This window comes from Mesoplodon densirostris, chromosome 4 (assembly GCF_025265405.1).
Source record: "Mesoplodon densirostris isolate mMesDen1 chromosome 4, mMesDen1 primary haplotype, whole genome shotgun sequence".
In the NCBI taxonomy this organism is placed as follows: Eukaryota; Metazoa; Chordata; class Mammalia; order Artiodactyla; family Ziphiidae; genus Mesoplodon; species Mesoplodon densirostris.
The window spans coordinates 40,353,325-40,375,587 of record NC_082664.1 but is presented as its reverse complement, the minus strand read 5'-3'; the positions used below and the strand labels follow the sequence as shown (position 1 = coordinate 40,375,587).

The following is a 22,263-nucleotide window of genomic DNA, read 5'->3' as shown; positions in this document are numbered from 1 at the left end:
GAGGCAACAAAACAGTCATTTAAATGGAGCAAACACTGCCTATTGGGGAAAATAACCTAACACTAAGTTACAGAAAAATATCCTATGGAAAGGGTTCACAAAATGGCACTAACATTTTAAAATGCTGAATGCTTCCTTGGCATTAATTTATAATTTTAACTTAACAGAAGAGTGAGGAAATGACAGCTCAATATAGTCGGCCTGAGATCAAATTTGTCATGGCAACATTGGCAGGTTGGACCCTGATTCTTTAACTATTACATTGCCTGGTTAACAAAAATCATACCTTTTAAAATTATAGAGATTATAAATAAATGTAAAGTGTACATGCAGTCAACTGCATAATATACAAGCGATATCTGTTTTTAATAATTATCTTCTTTGGCAGGCCAGAATCCAGCTGGACATGCAATATTTACATATCAAAATCCATATTGTGTTCATCATATTGAAAGCAAGTGAAAATATATATATATATATGTATATACTGTATATACACACATATGTATATAGATGTATATACTGTTTTTAATATATTAACAAATATATATGTGTATATATATATTAAAAGTGGATTTCATCTTTGTCAGGTTCAGGTGACTCAGGCCTTGAAACACTAAAAATATCCTGACATGGTATTTGGGGAGGTACTTGGAGTGGCATTTGGGATTTGGGAGAAGAGGTCGGGGGCACACTTTTTTCTGAAAGTATTTTTAAAATTTCTGCCACCTGCTTCTCCAGGGCAGTCATTCTGCAGCTTAGCAGCTGAATGTCCTCTTTGAGTTCGTGTTTGACTTCCTGCAGTGTGGTCTGTAAGGCCTGCTCAGGGATGGGATAAAAGGGGTGCTTGGCATCAGCCTGGATGGGGCTATGCTCTAGCGGACTTCGCGCCTCCCCAGCCTTATCCAAAAGAAGGTCACTTTTTGTAATCCCACTGTCACAAGAATCTGTTTTTCTTAGTGGATTTTTGGTGATGCTGTTCTCTGAATCACTGCCCTTAGGGTCCTCAGAGAGTAGCCCCATCGACTCAGCTTTAGTGACATTATTCCAGTCTTCCTTCTTCTCCTCATGGGCTCCCATATTATTCTTGAGCCGCAGCCACCCTTTCCCATTTCCATTCTTCATTCTTATGGGGCTGTTGACTTTGAGACATTTGGGGTCAGCACCGCCACTGGGCTTGAGTTCCATAGCATCACGGTTGTTTTGTTTGAGGGACTCGCTGGCTTTCACATAGGCCAGAGATGTCTGAATGGGCGTAATCTGTGACACGGTGACCACACTGGTGCCAGTGATGGAGGCTCCGTTCTGTAAGGAGCAGCTTTCTACCTGCAGATGGTTCCGCTCAGGGTCACTCTGCGTTGACCCCTGATTCCGCAGCTCCTTCTGCTGCTTGAACTTCTGGAAGAGCTTTCTTACCGGGTGGTCCACGGGGATGCTGAGGGTGACCTCATTCTTTTGCCTGAGGCGCTCCTCCTCTTCTTTCTTCACATCACTGATTTTGCGGAAAATGATCTGTGGAGGGGGAGAGAGATAAAAAGCATGATTATAAAAACAGTAGGCACAGAGGGAACCTACCTCTACATAATAAAGGCCATATATAACAAACCCACAGTCAACAGCATTCTCAATGGTGAAAAACTGAAACCACTTCCAATAAGATTAGGAACAAGACAAGGTTGCCCACTCTCACCACTCTTATTCAACATAGTTTTGGAAGTTTTAGCCACAGCAATCACAGAAGAAAAAGAAATAAAAGGAATCAAAATGGGAAAAGAAGAAGTAAAGAGGTCACTGTTTGCAGATGACATGATACTATACATAGAGAATCCTAAAGATGCTACCAGAAAACTCCTAGAGCTAATCAATGAATTTGGTAAAGTAGCAGGATACAAAATTAATGTACAGAAATCTGTTGCATTCCTATACACTAATGATGAGAAATCTGAAAGAGAAATTAAGGAAAGACTCTCATTTACCATTGCAACAAAAAGAATAAAGTACCTAGGAATAAACCTACCCAAGGAGACAAAAGACCTGTATGCAGAAAACTATAAGACACTGATGAAAATAATCAAAGATGATACAAACAGATGGAGAGATATACCATGTTCCTGGATTGGAAGAATCAACATTGTGAAAATGACTCTACTACCCAAAGCAATCAACAGATTCAATGCAATCCCTATCAAACTACCAATGGCATTTTTCACAGAACTAGAAAAAATTTTTCACAATTTGTATGGAAACACAAAAGACCCCAAATAGCCAAAGCAGTCTTGAGAAAGAAAAATGGAGCTGGAGGAATCAGGCTCCTGGACTTCATACTATACTACAAAGTTACAGTAATCAAGACAGTATGGTACTGGCACAAAAACAGAAATATAGATCAATGGAACAGGATAGAAAGCCCAGAGATAAATCCACACACATATGGTCACCTTATCTTTAATAAAAGAGGCAAGAATATACAGTGGAGAAAAGACAGTCTCTTCAGTAAGTGGTGCTGGGAAGACTGGACAGCTACATGTAAAAGAATGAAATTAGAACACTCCTTAATACCATACACAAAAATAAACTCAAAATGGACTAAAGATCTAAATGTAAGGCCAGACACTATAAAACTCGCAGAGGAAAACAGGAAGAACACTCTATGACATAAATCACAGCAAGATCCTTTTTGATCCCCCTCCTAGAGAAATGGAAATAAAAACAAAAATAAACAAATGGGACGTAATGAAACTTAAAAGCTTTTGCACAGCAAAGGAAAGCATCAACAAGATGAAAAGAGAACCCTCAGAATCGGAGGAAATATTTGCAAATGAAGCTACTGACAAAGGATTCATCTCCACGATATACAAGCAGCTCATGCAGCTCAATATCAAAAAACCAAACAACCCAATCCAAAAATGGGCAGAAGACCTAAATAGACGTTTCTCCAAAGAAGATATACAGATTGCCAACAAACATATGAAAGAATGCTCAACATCACTAATCATTGGAGAAATGCAAATCAAAACTACAATGAGGTATCACCTCACACCAGTCAGAATGGCCATCATCAAAAAATCTACAAACAATAAATGCTGGAGAGGGTGTGGAGTAAAGGAAACCCTCTTGCACTGTTGGTGGAATATAAATTGATACAGCCACTATGGAGAACAGTATGGAGGTTCCTTAAAAAACTAACAGTAGAACTACCATACGACCCAGCAATGTCACTACTGGGCATATACCCTGAGAAAACCATAATTCAAAAAGAGTCATGTACCATAGTGTTCATTGCAGCACTATTTAGAATAGCCAGGACATGGAAGCTACCTAAGTGTCCATTGAAAGATGAATGGATAAAGAAGATCTGGTACATATATACAATGGAATATTACTCAGCCATAAAAAGAAACAAAACTTAGTTATTTGTAATGAGGTGGATGGACCTAGAGTCTGTCATACAGAGTGAAGTAAGTCAGAAAGAGAAAAACAAATACCGTATGTTAACACATATATATGGAATCTAAAAAAAAAAAAAAAAAGGTTCTGAAGAACCTCGGAGCAGGACAGGAATAAAGATGCTGATGTAGAGAATCAACTTGAGGACACGGGGAGGGGGAAGGGTAAGCTGGGATGACGTGAGAGAGTGGCATGGACACATGTACACTACCAAATGTAAAACAGATAGCTAGTGGGAAGCAGCCGCGTAGCACAGGGAGATCAGCTCGGTGCTTTGTGACCACCTAGAGGGCTGGGATAGGGAGGGAGGGAGGGAGACGCAAGAGGGAGGGTATATGCGGATATATGTATATGTATAGCTGATTCACTATGTTATACAGCAGAAAGTAACACACCATTGTAAAGCAATTATACTCCAATAAAGATGTTAAAAAAATAATAAAATTATCTCATTGAAAATAAATAAAAACATGACTTTATACTTGTGTGACAAGATACCAGTTGTACTTTGTTTTATAAAGGAAACCCTTACAGATAGGGTAAGATCATTTCTAAAGGGAAAAATATTCCAATGCCAGTTAACAGATGCAATACACTTAAAATTCAACATAGAAACACTGACGAAGCTTGCTTAGCTTACTTAGTTCCACTTCCTTGCATATCAGAGAGGGAGTATAGTAAAGAGACAACTGAACAGAGCTATTTGCTTTCATGTTCATGTTCCCATTTCATAGAAAATATATAAATGTAAATATTTGTTAGTTTATATATACATGTGTGTATACTTTTACATGTAATAAAACATTTATCTCTTAATTTTCCTTGCAATACATCACTATTTTTTGTAAGGTTTTCTTTTGAATCATATAGATATGATCCAAAGCCATTTTTAATGCCATCCTCTGTTTAGGGGCCAAATAGTAAGACTTCTAGGCTATAAAACTACTGAAAAGTTAAACAGTTTACCAACATAGCACCTGGGTTGGGTGGGAGGAGGGATTAAATTTATTTATGTGGCTCCAGAGGGCAGAACAAGGATTTATACTTAGAAGTTTCTGGAAGGTAAATACCAAGTCAGTGTACAAATTTCATTTCAAACTATTACCTATTAATTGAATAAACTGCCTTGAAAACTCATGAAACTCACACCACTGAAATAGCCAAACAGAAATACGAATGTTGTCTGTGTAATACTTTCACTGAGGAGGAGGTTGGACTCTTCAAATTCCAATATTCTTTAAAATTCAAATATCAAATTAAATGCATAGTACATGTAGTGTTAGATGAGTATTCACAAATAAGTAAGCATAAATTTTATTAAAAATACATTTTGAAAATAATACTGGGAAGAAGTTAGAACTCCATCAAGAGAAATTTAAAAGGCTGACTATGTAAGAAATTATTACCACTTATATTATCAGAGTTAGACGTGAATTTGGTAAGCGTGAGATTTTTGATCAGTCATCTAAAGAACAAAATAACTGCAGATGAGGGTTATAAGGAATATTCACAAGGGAGTTATATTAATGTGCTTTCAGAATCAGACAATTTTATGACGCTAGCAAAATTACTTACCTCCATCACCCTCTCTCATTAAGCTGTTGGTTAGATTAGAAATACATGTGAAGCACATAGTCTCCAGCACATAATAGACACTCAAAATATGCTGGTTGTCTCCCTTGAACTCTTGTAAAATACTTCCTGTTTGAAAACATTTTCATCACCTCTTAGAGATTCAGCAGCTTCCAGGAATAACATATAGTCATTGACCTTATACTAGAAACCAATACTAGTGATGATCACTGTAAACACAAAAGTCAAGGAGAAGCAATCCTCCATCTAAAAGCACATTTTCTAAATTAAGATTGATACACTAAATATAGCTTATCAAGTGGCAATAATTTGTATTTTAAAATAAATATTCTCTAAATTCAATAACTGTCTATTAATACCAGCATATTTTTCCTTCTCTACTGGCACATGAAATTGGGTATTTTTTTAAAATGTAATACTAATCTCTTAAGTCTGACATCAAAGTTCTAGGAGTTTAATTAGAAGTCTTTCAAAGGGTTGACATGTTTCTTATGCTTCCTGAGTAAACAGGGCTTGTGCTAAACCTTCAAGATATTAACACTCTTTGGTACTGGACAAATCAAAACATGGAAACACAGATACTCTATTCCTATATCATCCCCGTTCATTGAAAAGGCATTTACTTTAATTCTATCAACTGACATGACATCCTCCTTCCCACTCCGCTCTGACCTTGTTTGCCTTTTTAAAGGTAGTTACTTAACCTTGGAAAGACATAGCCTTAGTGCAGTGTGGTAACTGAGATTACCCTTCGTGTTTGGGGAAAAAAGCATCTATTTCAAATGAACAGTGGAGGAGGGCACATAGGGGTGTCAGATAAAATGTAGGACATCCATGCAATATTTAGGACACACACTAAGAAATCATGCATTATTTACCTGAATGGGACATACTGATACTGCCATGTGAAGTTCACAGTTTATGAAAGATTTGGGGTTCCTGGAGACTGAGAATCTGTGGACATCTTAGGCCACAGCTTTATGTTTTAAATTTTCAATACAATGGCTAATAATTGCTTAAAATTATTGTGTGCTTACCAAGTTTGGGATGCTTTGTGATTTAAGGGTATGATGTACCCATGTAAAATATCAGTAGAAAAAGGCTTCTTTCTCCAGTTTCCCTTATCACCAGCCGGCCCCACCCCACCAAGAACCAACAAAGGCATTTGCACTGCTACTATTAAGTGGAGAACAAAGACTCCTAATGCCAAACTACTGAGAACAAAGAAAAAAAAAATTCTGTCACAGGGCCAGGCTGCCAGTCTGCATCGAGGGACAAATGAGATAGAAATGGGTTGGCATATTTTGCCACCAAGAAGATGTAAAATGAAATGAGAAAGAATGAGGTTTTGTATATGGAAGACAGAATCCTAAGAGTTCACACCTGGATTTGATAAACTATTTACAATAACCAAGCTTTTAAGCCTGAGGTCACTCTAAAAAAACTATTGGTTTGAATGGAGTTTACTGAATGAGACTAAATTTATTTTATTTCTTTTGACTGCAGAACAGAAATTATGGCTTATTGAAAAACACATAAAAATTTGCATATAACAAAGAGGTCACAAACATATTATCTCATTTAACTGTCATAACTACTCTATGAGGCAGGTCCTATTATTCTCATGTTATGGAAGAGCAAACTGAGGCACAAAGAGTTTAAATGGTTTGCATTAGGTCACACAGCTAGTAAGTGGTCAGGATACAAATCCAAGGAGTCAGATTACAAATAGTCTTAACAATTATACTCTACTGCAGCTCCTCAAAATAACTCTGACACCACCTTCTGGACCCTGTGAAAACCTGGATAGGTGAGTGGGTGAAGTAGGGAGTGATACAGTAGTTTAACATCCAACAGGTAACCCTTCATAGAGCATTTGCCATGATGAACCATTCCTCAAAGTGGTGAATTGAACAAACAATTGAAGCTCTGTGCTTGTTAAACAAGTAGAGTTGACAAATTCTTGCTGAGTAGAATCAGGTTCAGATCTTTGACCCACAAATCAATCTTTAAAGAACTTGAATCAGAATCCTTCAATTGTAAGAATAGAATGACATCCATTAAGAACTTATTTTCTAGTTGATGACAAAGCAAAACTTTCCTAATGCAAGGTAAGAGAATATAGGCCCTGAAATTAAAAACAAAGAAACAAAAAAAGAGTTGATTTTATTATATTTACAGGGTTTAAAGAATAATAATCTACTGAGGTGTCACAACCAGTTGATCTATGTCTTACATGTAAAGCATGATAGCTTTTTGTTGTGTCTTAATATAAAAAATTCATTATATAACAAATAAAACAAAACTTACTGTATTTCAAAACCTTTAAATGTAATAAGCCATCCTTATAAGTCCTTATAGTTTTGAGGATCACTTTATGACCCTAAACTCCCAGTTTGAATAACAATCTATTTTTATTACTAAGGAGACTACATCTCATCATAAAAAATATGATGGAAATTATTCTACATTACTATTACAAGTATGAACACTCTCAAATTATCTGAGCTCATGCTGAATCTTTCCTTTTAAAGAAGTGCTTTTTACCTTTAACTTTTTAATCATGTAAAATAAAATGGTTCAAATTAATAAGGAATAGAAAGATTGATAAATTTTATTTAGTTAAACCTTCCAAAACAGTGTATAGTTTAGTTTAAAAATCTGCATGCTACTTTTTGGTAATTGAAAGAATCTTCAAACAATAAGAGTTTTCATAATCCAGTTGATTCTTACATTGGTAATGTGTCATACAGAAAGCAAAAATATTCCTGTTAATTCAATAATTCAATACATAAGCTATATAGATGAATTCTGCTTAATGATAACATGGAAATGATGATGATTTTTCCCTAGAAGGCAAAGATTAAAAAACAAAATCCCCCAAAACATTATTTTAGGAAATGATAAAGGATCTGAGTGAAGTTCATAGGAGATCAACTTACATGAATTAAACCATGTAAAAAATATATATATCGATGATTATCAACATGGTGCTTGATAATCAAATTAGCTTTTAAAAAATGCAACATTTGTTTTTTTTCCTCAGTGTTATTAACCTAGAACCTTCTGCACTTCATGTATTCTGTGTCTTTTGCTCAATGGCAAATCAAATTGCTAATGAACACCAAAAAATTAAGGACAAAATTAAAAAAGAAAAATCACGAACCAGGCTGTGATTCTAGCCACACATTTATTGGTAGAATGCACACTAGTCTGTACTCTTTCTATCAGCAAAGAGGTTTATTTCATTTAAGCTTGTCTTCTCCTTGCTTCATTAGGTTCTGTGGAGCCCATGCTAGAAGGTTTAATTTATTTAAATGATAAAATCTTCTTAAACTTAACAGGGAACATGGCCAACTGAGCTTTCCATTTCAAAAGTAGGACATTTGATCATAAAAGGGATATCAAAATTAAATAATTTGAATGTGTACTGAACTTTGAAATCCAATAAAGGCAAGGGAAAAAAAGGGGTTAGAATCATTTATTTAATGACATGGATTTAGTGTTATGTAATTTGGAGGATAGAGGTGCGCTCTCCGAAATGACCCATCACTTTCCAGATCTGTGAATTGACTAGGAATCTATAGCTATATGCAATCAAGCAGCAGCTCCAGTTCATCTGACATTTAAGGATCTAGTTGGTTTGGTTCTTTCGTTCTTTTTACTGCTTCTCTAAACTTAGTCACTAATTCTAACTCTAGTCCTTTCAATCATTCCAACCTGAACTAATACAACAAAGTGGTACTTATTAAACACTATCATGTATATATCAGAGGCTATAAACTTTTCTTAACAAAGGCCACAGTGACAGAGCTGTGGTAGGTGACCATGTGTGACTGAAGGATAACAATGATGCATCACACTCTGTTTGAAATATGGCTGCCTTCCTTCATTTCAGCCACTCATAGATCTATAGGCTCTTCAGGGACAAGGAATGTGTTACAGATCTAGTTTAGCCTCTTAGGTCCTAAATAAACTTTGAGGAATTAATTAACTGATTAATGTAAAGAAAAAGGAAGGAAGGGAGGTGAGTAGAAAGGAAAAAGGAAGTGAGAAAAAGAATATGTTTTGATTCTGCTAATGTGTTGGGAAATGCCTAATGTGAATAAGGGTGGTGAGTAAGATGCAAATGCAGGACATTCTAGAATTACTGATACAATTACATTTTTTTATAACTAAAGTTTTTTCATTAAAAAAATAATAAAAGAAGGAAGCTAAAGTCTTCAAAACCAAGAATATAGCTGTTCCAAGGTAAAGCTGGCAAGGCTTAGATTCACTGTCTCAAATATTGCAGTAATCCATGATTTGTCCTCCTTGCCTCAATTTCTAGCTTCATTTCCCTTTATTCCATTCTTTGCTATTGTGTATCAGATATGATAGTGTCCCACGCAAAAAGTCACAAAGTAAAACTAAAGCTCTTTAATAAAGTCAGCAAGCCTACAGTGGTTCAGTCTACCTGCCCCTCCAATCTCTATTTTCTTCAGTCTCACTTGACCTTAACACACCAGCCACTGAATCACTCTGAGATCCAGAATCTAATATTGCACATATTGTTCTCTCTCCTCCTCCTAACCTGCTGGGGAGCTCCTACTTCTCTTTTAATCCTCAGCCCAACTGTGCTCTTCTTTATGAGGCAGGACCAGCTACATAATATGTAGGACCAAATACAACATAAAAATTCAGGCCCTCTAACATCATGCTTAATGGTAAAATACTGAAATCTCTCCCCTGAGTTCAGGAAAGAGAAAAGCATGTACCATCTTGCCACCCCTATTCAACATTGTGCTAAAGGTTCTAGCCAGGGAAATTGTCAAGAAAATGAAACAAAAGACATCCAGAATGAAAAAGAATTAAAACTATCTTGATTTGGAGATGACATAATCAGGTACACAGAAAATCCACGCGCGCGCACACACACATACACACAAAACTATTAGAGCTAATAAAGGAGTTCAACAAGAATACAGGATACAAATAGATGCAGAGAAAGCTTTTGACAAAATTCAACACCCATTTATGATAAAAACCCTGCAGAAAGTAGGCATAGAGGGAACTTTCCTCAACATAATAAAGGCCATATATGACAAACCCACAGCCAGCATCGTCCTCAATGGTGAAAAACTGAAACCATTTCCACTAAGATCAGGAACAAGACAAGGTTGCCCACTCTCACCACTCTTATTCAACATAGTTTTGGAAGTTTTAGCCACAGCAATCAGAGAAGAAAAGGAAATAAAAGGAATCCAAATCGGAAAAGAAGAAGTAAAGCTGTCACTGTTTGCAGATGACATGATACTATACATAGAGAATCCTAAAGATGCTACCAGAAAACTACTAGAGCTAATCAATGAATTTGGTAAAGTTGCAGGATACAAAATTAATGCACAGAAATCTCTGGCATTCCTATATACTAATGATGAAAAATCTGAAAGTGAAATCAAGGAAACACTCCCATTTACCATTGCAACAAAAAGAATAAAATATCTAGGAATAAACCTACCTAAGGAGACAAAAGACCTGTATGCAGAAAATTATAAGACACTGATGAAAGAAATTAAAGATGATACAAATAGATGGAGAGATGTACCATGTTCTTGGATTGGAAGAATCAACATTGTGAAAATGACTCTACTACCCAAAGCAATCTACAGATTCAATGCAATCCCTATCAAACTACCAATGGCATTTTTCACAGAACTAGAACAAAAAATTTCACAATTTGTATGGAAACACAAAAGACCCCGAATAGCCAAAGCAATCTTGAGAACGAAAAATGGATCTGGAGGAATCAGGCTCCCTGACTTCAGACTATACTACAAAGCTACAGTAATCAAGACAGTACGGTACTGGCACAAAAACAGAAATATAGATCAATGGAACAGGATAGAAAGCCCAGAGATAAACCCATGGACATATGGTCACCTTATCTTTGATAAAGGAGGCAGGAATGTACAGTGGAGAAAGGACAGTCTCTTCAATAAGTGGTGCTGGGAAAACTGGACAGGGACATGTAAAAGTATGAGATTAGATCACTCCCTAACACCATACACAAAAATAAGCTCAAAATGGATTAAAGACCTAAATGTAAGGCCAGACACTATCAAACTCCTAGAGGAAAACATAGGCAGAACACTCTATGACATAAATCACAGCAAGATCTTTTTTGACCCACCTCCTAGAGAAATGGAAATAAAGACAAAAATAAACACATGGGACCTAATGAAACTTCAAAGCTTTTGCACAGCAAAGGAAACCATAAACAAGACCAAAAGACAACCCTCAGAATGGGAGAAAATATTTGCAAATGAAGCAACTGACAAAGGATTAATCTCCAAAATTTACAAGCAGCTCAATAACAAAAAAACAAACAACCCAATCCAAAAATGGGCAGAAGACCTAAATAGACATTTCTCCACAGAAGATATACAGACTGCCAACAAACACATGAAAGGATGCTCAACATCTTTACTCATTAGAGAAATGCAAATCAAAACTACAATGAGATATCATCTCACACCAGTCAGAATGGACATCATCAAAAAATCTAGAAACAATAAATGCTGGAGAGGGTGTGGAAAAAAGGGAACACTCTTGCACTGCTGGTGGGAATGTGAATTGGTACAGCCACTATGGAGAACGGTATGGAGGTTCCTTAAAAAACTACAAATAGAACTACCATATGACCCAGCAATCCCACTACTGGGCATATACCCTGAGAAAACCATAATTCAAAAAGAGACATGTACCAAAATGTTCATAGCAGCCCTATTTACAATAGCCCGGAGATGGAAACAACCTAAGTGTCCATCATCGGATGAATGGGTAAAGAATATGTGGCACATATATACAATGGAATATTACTCAGCCATAAAAAGAAATGAAATTGAGCTATTTGTAATGAGGTGGATGGACCTAGAGTCTGTCATACAGAGTGAAGTAAGTCAGAAAGAGAAAGACAAATACTGTATGCTGACACATATATATGGAATTTAAGGAAAAAAATGTCATGAAGAACATAGGGGTAAGACAGGAATAAAGAGACAGACCTACTAGAGCATGGACTTGAGGATATGGGGAGGGGGAAGGGTAAGCTGTGACAAAGTGAAAGAGCGGCATGGACATATATACACTACCAAACGTAAGGTAGATAGCTAGTGGGAAGCAGCCGCATAGCACAGGGAGATCAGCTCGGTTCTTTGTGACCGCCTGGAGGGGTGGGATAGGGAGGGTGGGAGGGAGACGCAAAAGGGAGGGGATATGGGAACATATGTATATGTATAACTGATTAAATTTGTAAAATTAAAAAAAAAAAAAAGAATACAGGATACAAAATCAACATAAAAGTTAATTGTATTTCTATACACTAGTAATGAACCATCTGAAAATAAAGCTCATAAAATAACATCATTGAAAATAGCATCAAAGAGAATAGAATACTTAGGAAAAATTTTAACAAAATAAGTGCAGGACTTATACACAAAAACTATAAAACATTGTTGAAATAAATTAAAGAAGACCTAAATAAATAGAAAGACATCTCATGTTTATGGGTTGAAAGACTTAATATTGTTAACATGACAGTATTCCCCAAATTGATCTGTAGATTTAATTCAATTCCTATCAAAATTATTACTGCTTATTTTTCAGAAATGGACAAGCTGATCCTAAAATTCAGGTGCAAATGCAAGGGACTCATAATAGCTTAAAAAAATCAAAATATACAAATGTAATTGGAGGATTCATACTTCACAGCTTAAAAACTTATTACAACTAATTAGAGAAATGCAAATCAAAACTTTAATGAGGTATCACCTCACACCAGTCAGAATGGCCATCATCAAAAAATCTACAAACTATAAATGCTGAAGAGGGTGTGGAGAAAAGTGAACCCTCCTACACTGTTGGTGGGAATGTAAATTGATACAGCCACTATGGAGAACAGTATGGAGGTTCCTTAAAAAACTAAAAATAGAATTACCATGTGACCCAGCAATCCAACTCCTAGGCATATACCTGGAGGAAACCATAATTCAAAAAGATACATGCACCCTAATGTTCATTGCAGCACTATTTATAATAGCCAGGACATGGAAGCATCCTAAATGTCCATCAACAGAAGAACGGATAAAGAAGATATGGCACATATATACAATGGAATAGTACTCAGCCATAAAAAAGAACAAAATAATACCATTTGCAGCAACATGGATGGACCTAGAGATTGTCATAGTGAGTGAAGTAAGCCAGACACAGAAAGAAAAATATCATATGATATTGCTTATATGTATTATCTAAAAACAAGGGTACAAATGAACTTATTTATAAAATAGAAGTAGAGTCGCGAATGTAGAAAACAAGCTTATGGTTACCAGGGGATAAGGGGGCAGGGATAAACTGGGAGATTGGGACAGACATATACATACCATTTACTATATATAAAATAGATAACTAATAAGAACCTGCTGTATAGCACAGGGAACTCTACTCAATACTCTGTAATGGCCTACATGGGAAAAGAATCTTAAAAAAAAAATCAAAAACATGAGGAAAAAAACCTTGTTACAAAGCTATAGTAATCAAGGCAGTGTGGTGCTAGCATATACATCAATGGAATAGAACTAAAATAAATAAATAAATAAACACATAAATAAATAAATATACCTATGCATTTATGGTAAATTGCTTTTTGACAAGGATGCCAAGGGGATTCAGTGAAGAAAGATCAATCTTTTCAACAAATGGTGCTGGGGCAACTGCATATTTACAAATAAAATATGAATATGGATGACAGCCTCATACCATATACAAAATTTAACTCCAAATGTATCAAAGACCTAAATGTAAGAGCTAAAACTATAAAATTCCTAGAAGAAATCCAAGGCACAAATTTTAGTGACCCTGAATTAGGCAAAGCTTTCTTAGACACCTAAATCTCAAGCTACCAAATATATTAAATAAATAAATTGGGCTTCACAAAAATTCAAAACTTTTTTGCTTGAAAGGACACTATCACAAAAGTAAAAAAACTCACAAAATGGGAGAAAATATTTGCAAATCATATACCTGATCTAGCATACAGAATATATAAAGACATATTATGATTCAACAATTAAAAAACAAAAACATTTAAGTTTAAAAATAGTTACAATAGCCAGAACATGGAAGCAACCCTAATGTCCTGTCCATCGACAGATGAATGGATAAAGAAGATGTGGAAAATATATACAATGCTAGTTATAAAAAAGAATTAGTCATAAAACAAATGAAATAATACCATTTACAGCAACACAAATAGACCTAGAGATTATCATACTAAGTGAAGTAAGTCAGACAGACAAAGACAAATATCATATGATATTGCTTATATGTGGAATCTAAAAAAGAAAATGATACAAATAAACTTATATACAAAACAGAAATAGACTCATAGATATAGAAAACAAACTTATGGTTACCAAAGGGGAAACTGTAGAGGGGGAGGGATAAATTAGGTGGGAGATTAACACATACACACTACTATATATAAAATAGATAACCAACAAGGACCTACTGTATAGCACAGGGAACTATACTCAATATTTTGTAATAACCTATAAGGGAAAACAATCTGAAAAAGAATATATATATATGTGTAAATATATATATATATATGTATGTATAACTGAATCACTTTGCTATACACCAGAAATTAACACATCGTGAGTCCACTATACTTCTATAAAAATAAATATATAAAAATGGTCAAAGAATTTGAATAGACATTTCCCCAAAGATGGTGTACAAATGACCAATAGGCACATGAAAAGATGTTCAGCATAGTCATTAGGGAAATGCAAGCCAAAACCACAATGATATACATTTCACATCCTCTAGGATGGCTATAAATAAAAGATAACAAGTATTATTAATAACAGAAAATACCAAGTGTTGGGAGGATGCAGAGAAATTGGAACCCTCATTCACTGCTGGTGGGAATATTAAATACTACAGTCTCTGTGGAAAACAGCTTGGCAGTTTCCCAAAAAGTTAAACATAGAGTAGTCATACGACCCAGCAATTCCACTCCTAGGTATATATCCAAGAAAATTAAAAACATACAGTCATGCAAAAACTTATACATGAATGTTCATAGTAGTATTATTCATGATAGACCAAAAGTAGAAACAACCCAAATATCTATTAATGGATGAATCAGCAAACAAAATGTGGTATAACTTTACAATGGAATATTACCCAGCCATAAAAGGAAATGAAGGACTGATACATGCTACACCTTGACGCTAAGCAAAAGAAGCCTAACACAGAACGTTATATATTGTATGATTTCACTTATATGAAGTGTACAGAAGAGGCAAATTTAGTCAGAAAGTATATTAATGTTTTCCAGGGGCATGGGGATATGGGAAATGGGGAATGACTACCAGCAGGTGTGGGGTTTCTTTTTGGGGTAATGAAAATGTTCTGGAATTAGATAGTGATGATGGTTGCACAACTTTGTGAATATACTAAAAAACACTGAATTGTACACTTTAAGATGGTGAATTGTATGGTGTGTGAATTATATCACTACAAAAAAAGCAGGTCTCTTTGTTCAAAATTATTAAGAATTTCAAGAGAGCAGCAGCAGAGCGTTCAACCAAGAGCAGGGCTCTTCTAAATGCAAGGCCTGCACGACTGCACGGGTTGGGCATCCATGGAGCTAGCCCTGATGGGAGGTTTTCACTTACCACCCCAGATAGCATTGGGTCCATCCTATTCTACACTCTAATGGCATTTATTTTGTGACACATTAATGGTGAGATATAGCAGCAAACAAGATACTCATTCACATTGTGAGTATTTGTTAAACACCTACCATGTTTCAGGCCCTGTTTTGGGGTAAGGTATACATCAGTAAACAAAACAAAGCCCCTTAAATATTCCATAAAACGTCAGGTGATGATGTGGGGTACAAAGAAAAATAAAGAGTGGCAAAGTGGTTGGGTCTTTATGAGGAAGTGTTACTGGAGCAAAGATAGTCATGGAATGAAGAAGTGGGCCATGCAGATGGCCATGGGGAGAGGGGGAACCCGAGCTGAGAGGATGCTCTGCATGTTTGAGGAACGGTAAGGAGGGCAGAGTGGGTGGCACTTCGTACCTGGGGAGAATGACTGGTGAGGAGGCCAGGGACTTTGGTTTTTAAATGTGAGGAGAAGCCATGGAGACTTCGGAGCAGAGCATTCACACTGTCTCACTTCCACTCTAAAAAGATAGCTCAGGCTGCTGTGGGGAAAATAAATTGTACGGTCGGAATGATAGGAGGAGGGTACCAATCAGGAGGCTTTTTGAGTAATTCTGGAGGGACATCATGGTGACTTAGACCAGAGAGGCAGAAATGGAGGTAGTGACAAGTGGTCAAATTCTGGATTTATTTTGCCAGTAAGACTAATGAGCTGGATAAACAATCTGAGAGAAGAGAATTTTTTTTAAAGTCTCTCTTTAGGCTCAGCAAAAGTATAAATAGCAGTACCATTTTCTGAGATGGTGAAACCTGATATGGTGCCCTATAAACTATAAAGACAAGTTATCTGCCCCCCTAGACACACACACACACACACACAAATATGCATGCATATATACACACATGCATATACAAACATGTGCACAATGTATAAAAGTGGAGCAGGAACAGGATAACTGACTAAACACTCCCATAAAAAGGGGTAGGGAATAATGGCTGAGAGGCTCAGCAGTTGCTGGTCCACAGCAATGATGAAATCTGCCAGGCAGGCATTGTGAGGCCCCCCTGCCCTGGCAGTAGGGTAAATTCCTTTGTTGGTCTCTCAGTGTGCTATCTGGGATAAGCTCTCTCATCCATTGTTCTCTGTGGCTCCTGATTCTATCTCTTTGGATGTTCTTTTTTGTCCTTTTCCCTCTATAGTTCAAACCTAATTTGGGGATTGGAGAATTTGTCCTCCTCAGCTTCTTCCTGCCTGTGCAAATTTTGGGGCCTAAGGTTTGGTTTTGAGCTCACATAGCAAAATGACTTTTTAAGACCAAGCTTATGGTTTCTTTGGCAATACAATTATCTAAAAAATTTAGTGAGTTTTTGATCTGTTTATAGTCAATTCCATGCTCCTGCAACCTCACAAAAAGTTCTTTCCTAGATATAATTCTCAAGCCTGGTTTAATCCTCTTCTTTGTTGGCACCATGTCTCTCTGTTGCTCTCTGCCTCTGTCTCTTTCTCCATGATGGAAACTACTTTGAAGGCATCGGACTTGATGGGAAGTCATATCTATTATCTGATCTTTGCCACAAAACTGTCTTAATAGACTATTTTGTACAATGACTTTTCAATCTTATTTCTGGTTTTCCCTGTTCTAAATTCCTTTCCATACCTGCTTACAAGCCAGCCAATTCTTGCCAGTGATCACCTCTTTCTTCTCATGCCTTGCTAAATGTAACCAGTCACAACCCCAACTCACTACTAATATTCTGCTTTCCAAACTGTTCCAAAAGAAATACAGCATTGGAAGGCAATTAGAGATAGCCACTTTACCAAATGTTTTGTCACTGGAAAATATCTGTCTACATCTTTTCAAGTCACAAATATCAATATCCTTACTTATTTCTACTCCTGCTAAGTTAATGACACATATTTTAGAATTAATGGCGGCAAAGTCTCACTATTGATATCAATTTATGCTCATGCCCAGGAGCATTGCATTTTTCCCCAGTGGTACAAACATGAGAATATATTTAACACACTGTACTGTACAGTTTAAGTTGGTAAGTTTTATGTTACGTTTTTTCCAACAATTAAAAATTCAAATAATATCTAAAAATAGAACCATAAACTTTCCAAAAATTCCTTTCAACTCACAAACTTCCTCTCACAGAAAAAAATATAAATTTATCAATAAATAGACATGAAATTAAGACTATTTCCATAACTATTCACCAAGACAAATGAAAATATTGATCATTAACCCAGAAGAAAAATAATTACATAAGTCATGAACAATGCAGGGGTAATAATTAAACAAACATTCACATAGTTTTACTGGAGACAGACATACTGGAGATTCAAATTTGAATTCAACACCACATTGTCTTAAGTATACTGAGTTGAAAATTGTCATTTACATACTTGATATATTGGTAAAAACAAAAACAAAACTAACTAATTTGGGGGAACCTGTCATTAAAAAAGGAAATAATTGTAAAGGCATTGCTAAACAAGAATAAAAGAAAATTTATTGCCCCAGAATCCGAACACAACATAGTATGTACTATTAAGAAAAAAAAAAGAATCCTTCTAAATAACTATAATTTTCAACTGTGACTATTTGTTAGCATTTAAAAATTCAGGAGAAGATTCAGAAGAATAAAGTTATTTTATTTCAAAATTCTTAGTATAGATTTTTTAGCACACTCAAGTTCAAAGGAACAAAACTGATGAAGAAAAACCATGTCTATTATGTTTTGCTATGGATGTAAGAATAAAGCCCTAGTATAGATTTTTTAGCACACTCAAGTTCAAAGGAACAAAACTGATGAAGAAAAACCATGTCTATTATGTTTTGCTATGGATGTAAGAATAAAGCCCCTAGTATTGCCTGAGACCCATACATGAATGACTAGACTACACTGCTTTTGAGAACATAATTATTCTATTCATAGTAGCTATTGCTTCCACATATTTTCATCCTGGAATTACTGCAATAAAAATATTGGATTAAGGGAATTTTACTAAGAATTTCCCATGGATTATTTGCTCATTTAAATTTCACAATAATCCATTTTATAGATTAAAAAACTGAGGCTTAGAGAGATTTAAAGATCTTCCCCAAGTCTACACAGCTAATGAGAGACAAAGTGTGGTTTCCAACCAGTTCTATTGGACTCAACTAGACTAGTCTGATTTAGGAATGCCTGATCTAAATTTAAGAGAGATGCAAAGGATTTAAAGGCTCAAAGGACTGGGGAGAAGGAAATTAAATGATAAAGGAGGTTAAATTACTTTAATAATGGCATACACCAAAGTCATGACTCTAGGGTAAAAGTTTAATACACAGGAGATGTTGACATGTGAATATGTAATGGAACTCTTCAGTATGCAAGTAGAAAATAACATTGTTTATTTAACATTTGTCAAATATGATACATTTTATAACACACTTTAGCATATGTTACCTCATCCCCTCTCCCACTGCAACTCTACAAATCAGGAAGGGCAATTATTATTATCCCTATTTAACAGATGAAGGTCAGAGAAGTTGTGTGACTTGCTTAAACTCATTTAGCTAGTAAGTGGCCAAGCTGGGACTGAAATCTATTTCCTGATGTCAACTCCAGTGCTCCTTCCACTATTCCATGCTGACGTTCCTAATGCTATGTATAATTTTGTTTTGTAGTTTACAATGCACTTTCAGCTATATTATTACCCTACTGGATCTCATTTGATACTATTCCTTTGTCCCCAGGAACACGCCTAATATGTGGCTTTAGCTTTTGCTGTGTAAGATAATTGCTGTGCCTCAGGGAGAACAATTACTGAGGTAAGGCAGTTACAATACCTTAAGAAATATTTTCTTAATGAAAGAAAATTTCCACAGCTTTTGTCTGGAAAACCAACTATAGTACATTTAAATATGTGTTAATTTTTGCATTTGATGCTAAAAGAATGATGCAGCTTTTAGTTAATATCACACACACAAATTCTTCGCTGTTGGGAAATACAGATTGAGTAGGTAAATAATTATCTCTATTGGAGTATTAACCTCTAGAAAGATTTAGAAATGTATATCTAGTCTAGATAATATAATACTGTTTCAATCTTTTACACTTGGAATCAAATTTACATAAAATAAAATAATTCTTGGGTATTTCTTTTTTTTTTTTGCGGTATGTGGGCCTCTCACTGTTGTGGCCTCTCCCGTTGCGGAGCACAGGCTCCGGACGCGCAAGCTCAGCGGCCATGGTTCACGGGCCCAGCCGCTCCACGGCATGTGGGATCCTCCCAGACCGGGGCACGAACCCGTGTCCCCTGCATCGGCAGGCGGACTCCCAACCACTGCACCACCAGGGAAGCCCTTCGGTATTTCTTTATTTTGTGGAATTTGATAGCTGAAACTCAGAGGAGTCAAGTGAACAGGCATTTGGATGGACAGCCAGTCATTCACAACGGGATTCAGTATGCTCATTTTCTGGTTTCTAGTCCACTCTCCATTTCCCCCATGGGTATCTCTTATTTCTAGACTAAAATTCTGTGGCAAAATTAAAAAAAAAATGGCTCTGAGAGTCAGGAGGCAAGGGTTTGGATACTCTCTCTGACAATGACTACCTTTATAAACTTGACCAAGCCACTCAGCCCTTCTAAACATCAGGTGTACTTAAATATCTATTTAAAGTAAACAATTCTCTATTTTATTAGGATGATTTAGCTATTCCATGTCAAACAGACATCAACTGCTTATGTTGAATCTAATGAGTGGCATAAATATAGCATGTATTCACCCAGCTGAATTGAGAATGGGTCTGTAAGTATTTGTTGATTGCAAAATAACCAAGTTCTTGTGTAGAAATCTCTCCTCTTTCATTCACCACTTGGATTTTTGAACTTTCCATAAAAGCTAAATTAGATATGAAAGTGATTTCACCCTGCCTCTTTGGAACATCTCTACACTATTCCATTTGAATAATTTGTTCAATACATTTAGATAATGCAAAGGAGACCATCTATCCCTGCCTTTCGCAGACTGAAAAGTAGTGTACCATATTATACACAATTTTATGTTTAACTTAGTAAAAGGCTACTAGGAACAGAATTGGTGATAAGTGCTTCTTTCCAACTTGAAAATGTCCTTTGCAGGAGACCTGATGCTTAGAGGGTGCAATGGAAACAGCAATGATGGGTCATTTGGAGATTGGAGTTCTAGTCCTAGCCAGGGATCTAATTAGCTATGTGACTTTGTATGCAAGTCCCATAATCTTTTTGGACTTTAGTTTCTTTATTTAAATAGTTATTAGAGTGATAGGCTTAGTCCTTTTCAGCTCTATCCTCAAATTTATGAAATAAGACAATCTACTTTACACTCTTTAAATTATTCCTAACACAACTTCTTGCTAGAAAATAGCACACTTGACTCATTTTCAAAGTGTCAAAGTTCTCTGCATTGAACCCTGCCCTGCTGAGGCTTCTGTGACCCTCAGTAACAATTATAGATCTAGAATACATACATGTGCTGCTCTTAGTTATGTTTTGATTCTGCTTCTTCCGGAGGCAACTGCTTACATGCTGTGCTGAGATAAGATGAAAGTTTGCTGCTAATTACCAAGGTTTGTGCTTCTAAAGACTGTAGGCCAGTAATTGAATTGCAGTGTCTAGAGCTGAGTATTAGCTAATAACTTTGTCCCTACAGTACTAAACTGTAATTAGTTATTCTAGTCAAAGCAGAGTATGAGAAGTTACGTGGCCATTTCTTTAGTGCTGCAATTGTCAGGAGTTGGAAACTACAGTTTTAAAAAGAATAGAGCTGTTTATTGATTAAGTGATTGAGATGTGCCAGTACACTTGCCCACCAACATGCATGCATATACACACACTGCAAAGCCAGCAGAGGCCCATGGAAGTAAAGTTTGAGCTGTCATCATTGGAAGGTCTGGTTAAAGAGATCTAGGCTCTGCACATTACTGGGGCACAAATTTTGAAAAATTATATGTGAGTATTAGATGGCATTAGAATATATGATAACTTCACTTGAAGCTTCCTATATAAATAAATTCATATATTGATACCAAGTCTAATATTTGTTAAGTAAAACATGTATCTGTGAGTCATTCTATTTGGAAGTATGTTTATACAGCCAAGATAGATCTGCCACTATCATTTTCTATTTATTATTAGCTAGTTGTGTCATCCTTGTGTGGAAGGGCCTCATATTCCATATATATTACTGTGATAGGAGGTACTGTCTCCTACTAACATAGGTAAAATAATAAAGGTACTAACTTGAGAAGAATCTTTGCCTTGTTTTCTTAGAGAGCACAGATTACATAGCCCAGTTGATACTTCAGAGAATTTTGGATCTGAATGAAAGATAATCTCTGAGGAGTAAACTAAGTATTTTTAGTTGAGAATCACATGGTATAAAAGGGGGAAATATGGGAGATCATAGTTGATTGAGGACATAAGAGTGGAAGGAGAGGGCGTATGAGAGTTTATGTTTTTGAGGGTCAGC

At 36.0% G+C, this 22,263-nt stretch overlaps 1 protein-coding gene across 1 annotated transcript in view; it reads right to left on the bottom strand.

The window, feature by feature from the left end:
• Nucleotides 1-564: 564 nt before the first annotated feature.
• The window catches only part of KCNH5 (potassium voltage-gated channel subfamily H member 5), a 352,691-nt gene continuing 330,992 nt past the window's right edge, over nucleotides 565-22,263 (bottom strand). The window contains exon 11 of the mRNA XM_060098063.1: nucleotides 565-1,512. Within this exon, the coding sequence (XP_059954046.1) occupies nucleotides 565-1,512 (948 nt within the window). The remainder of the gene's footprint in view (nucleotides 1,513-22,263) is intronic.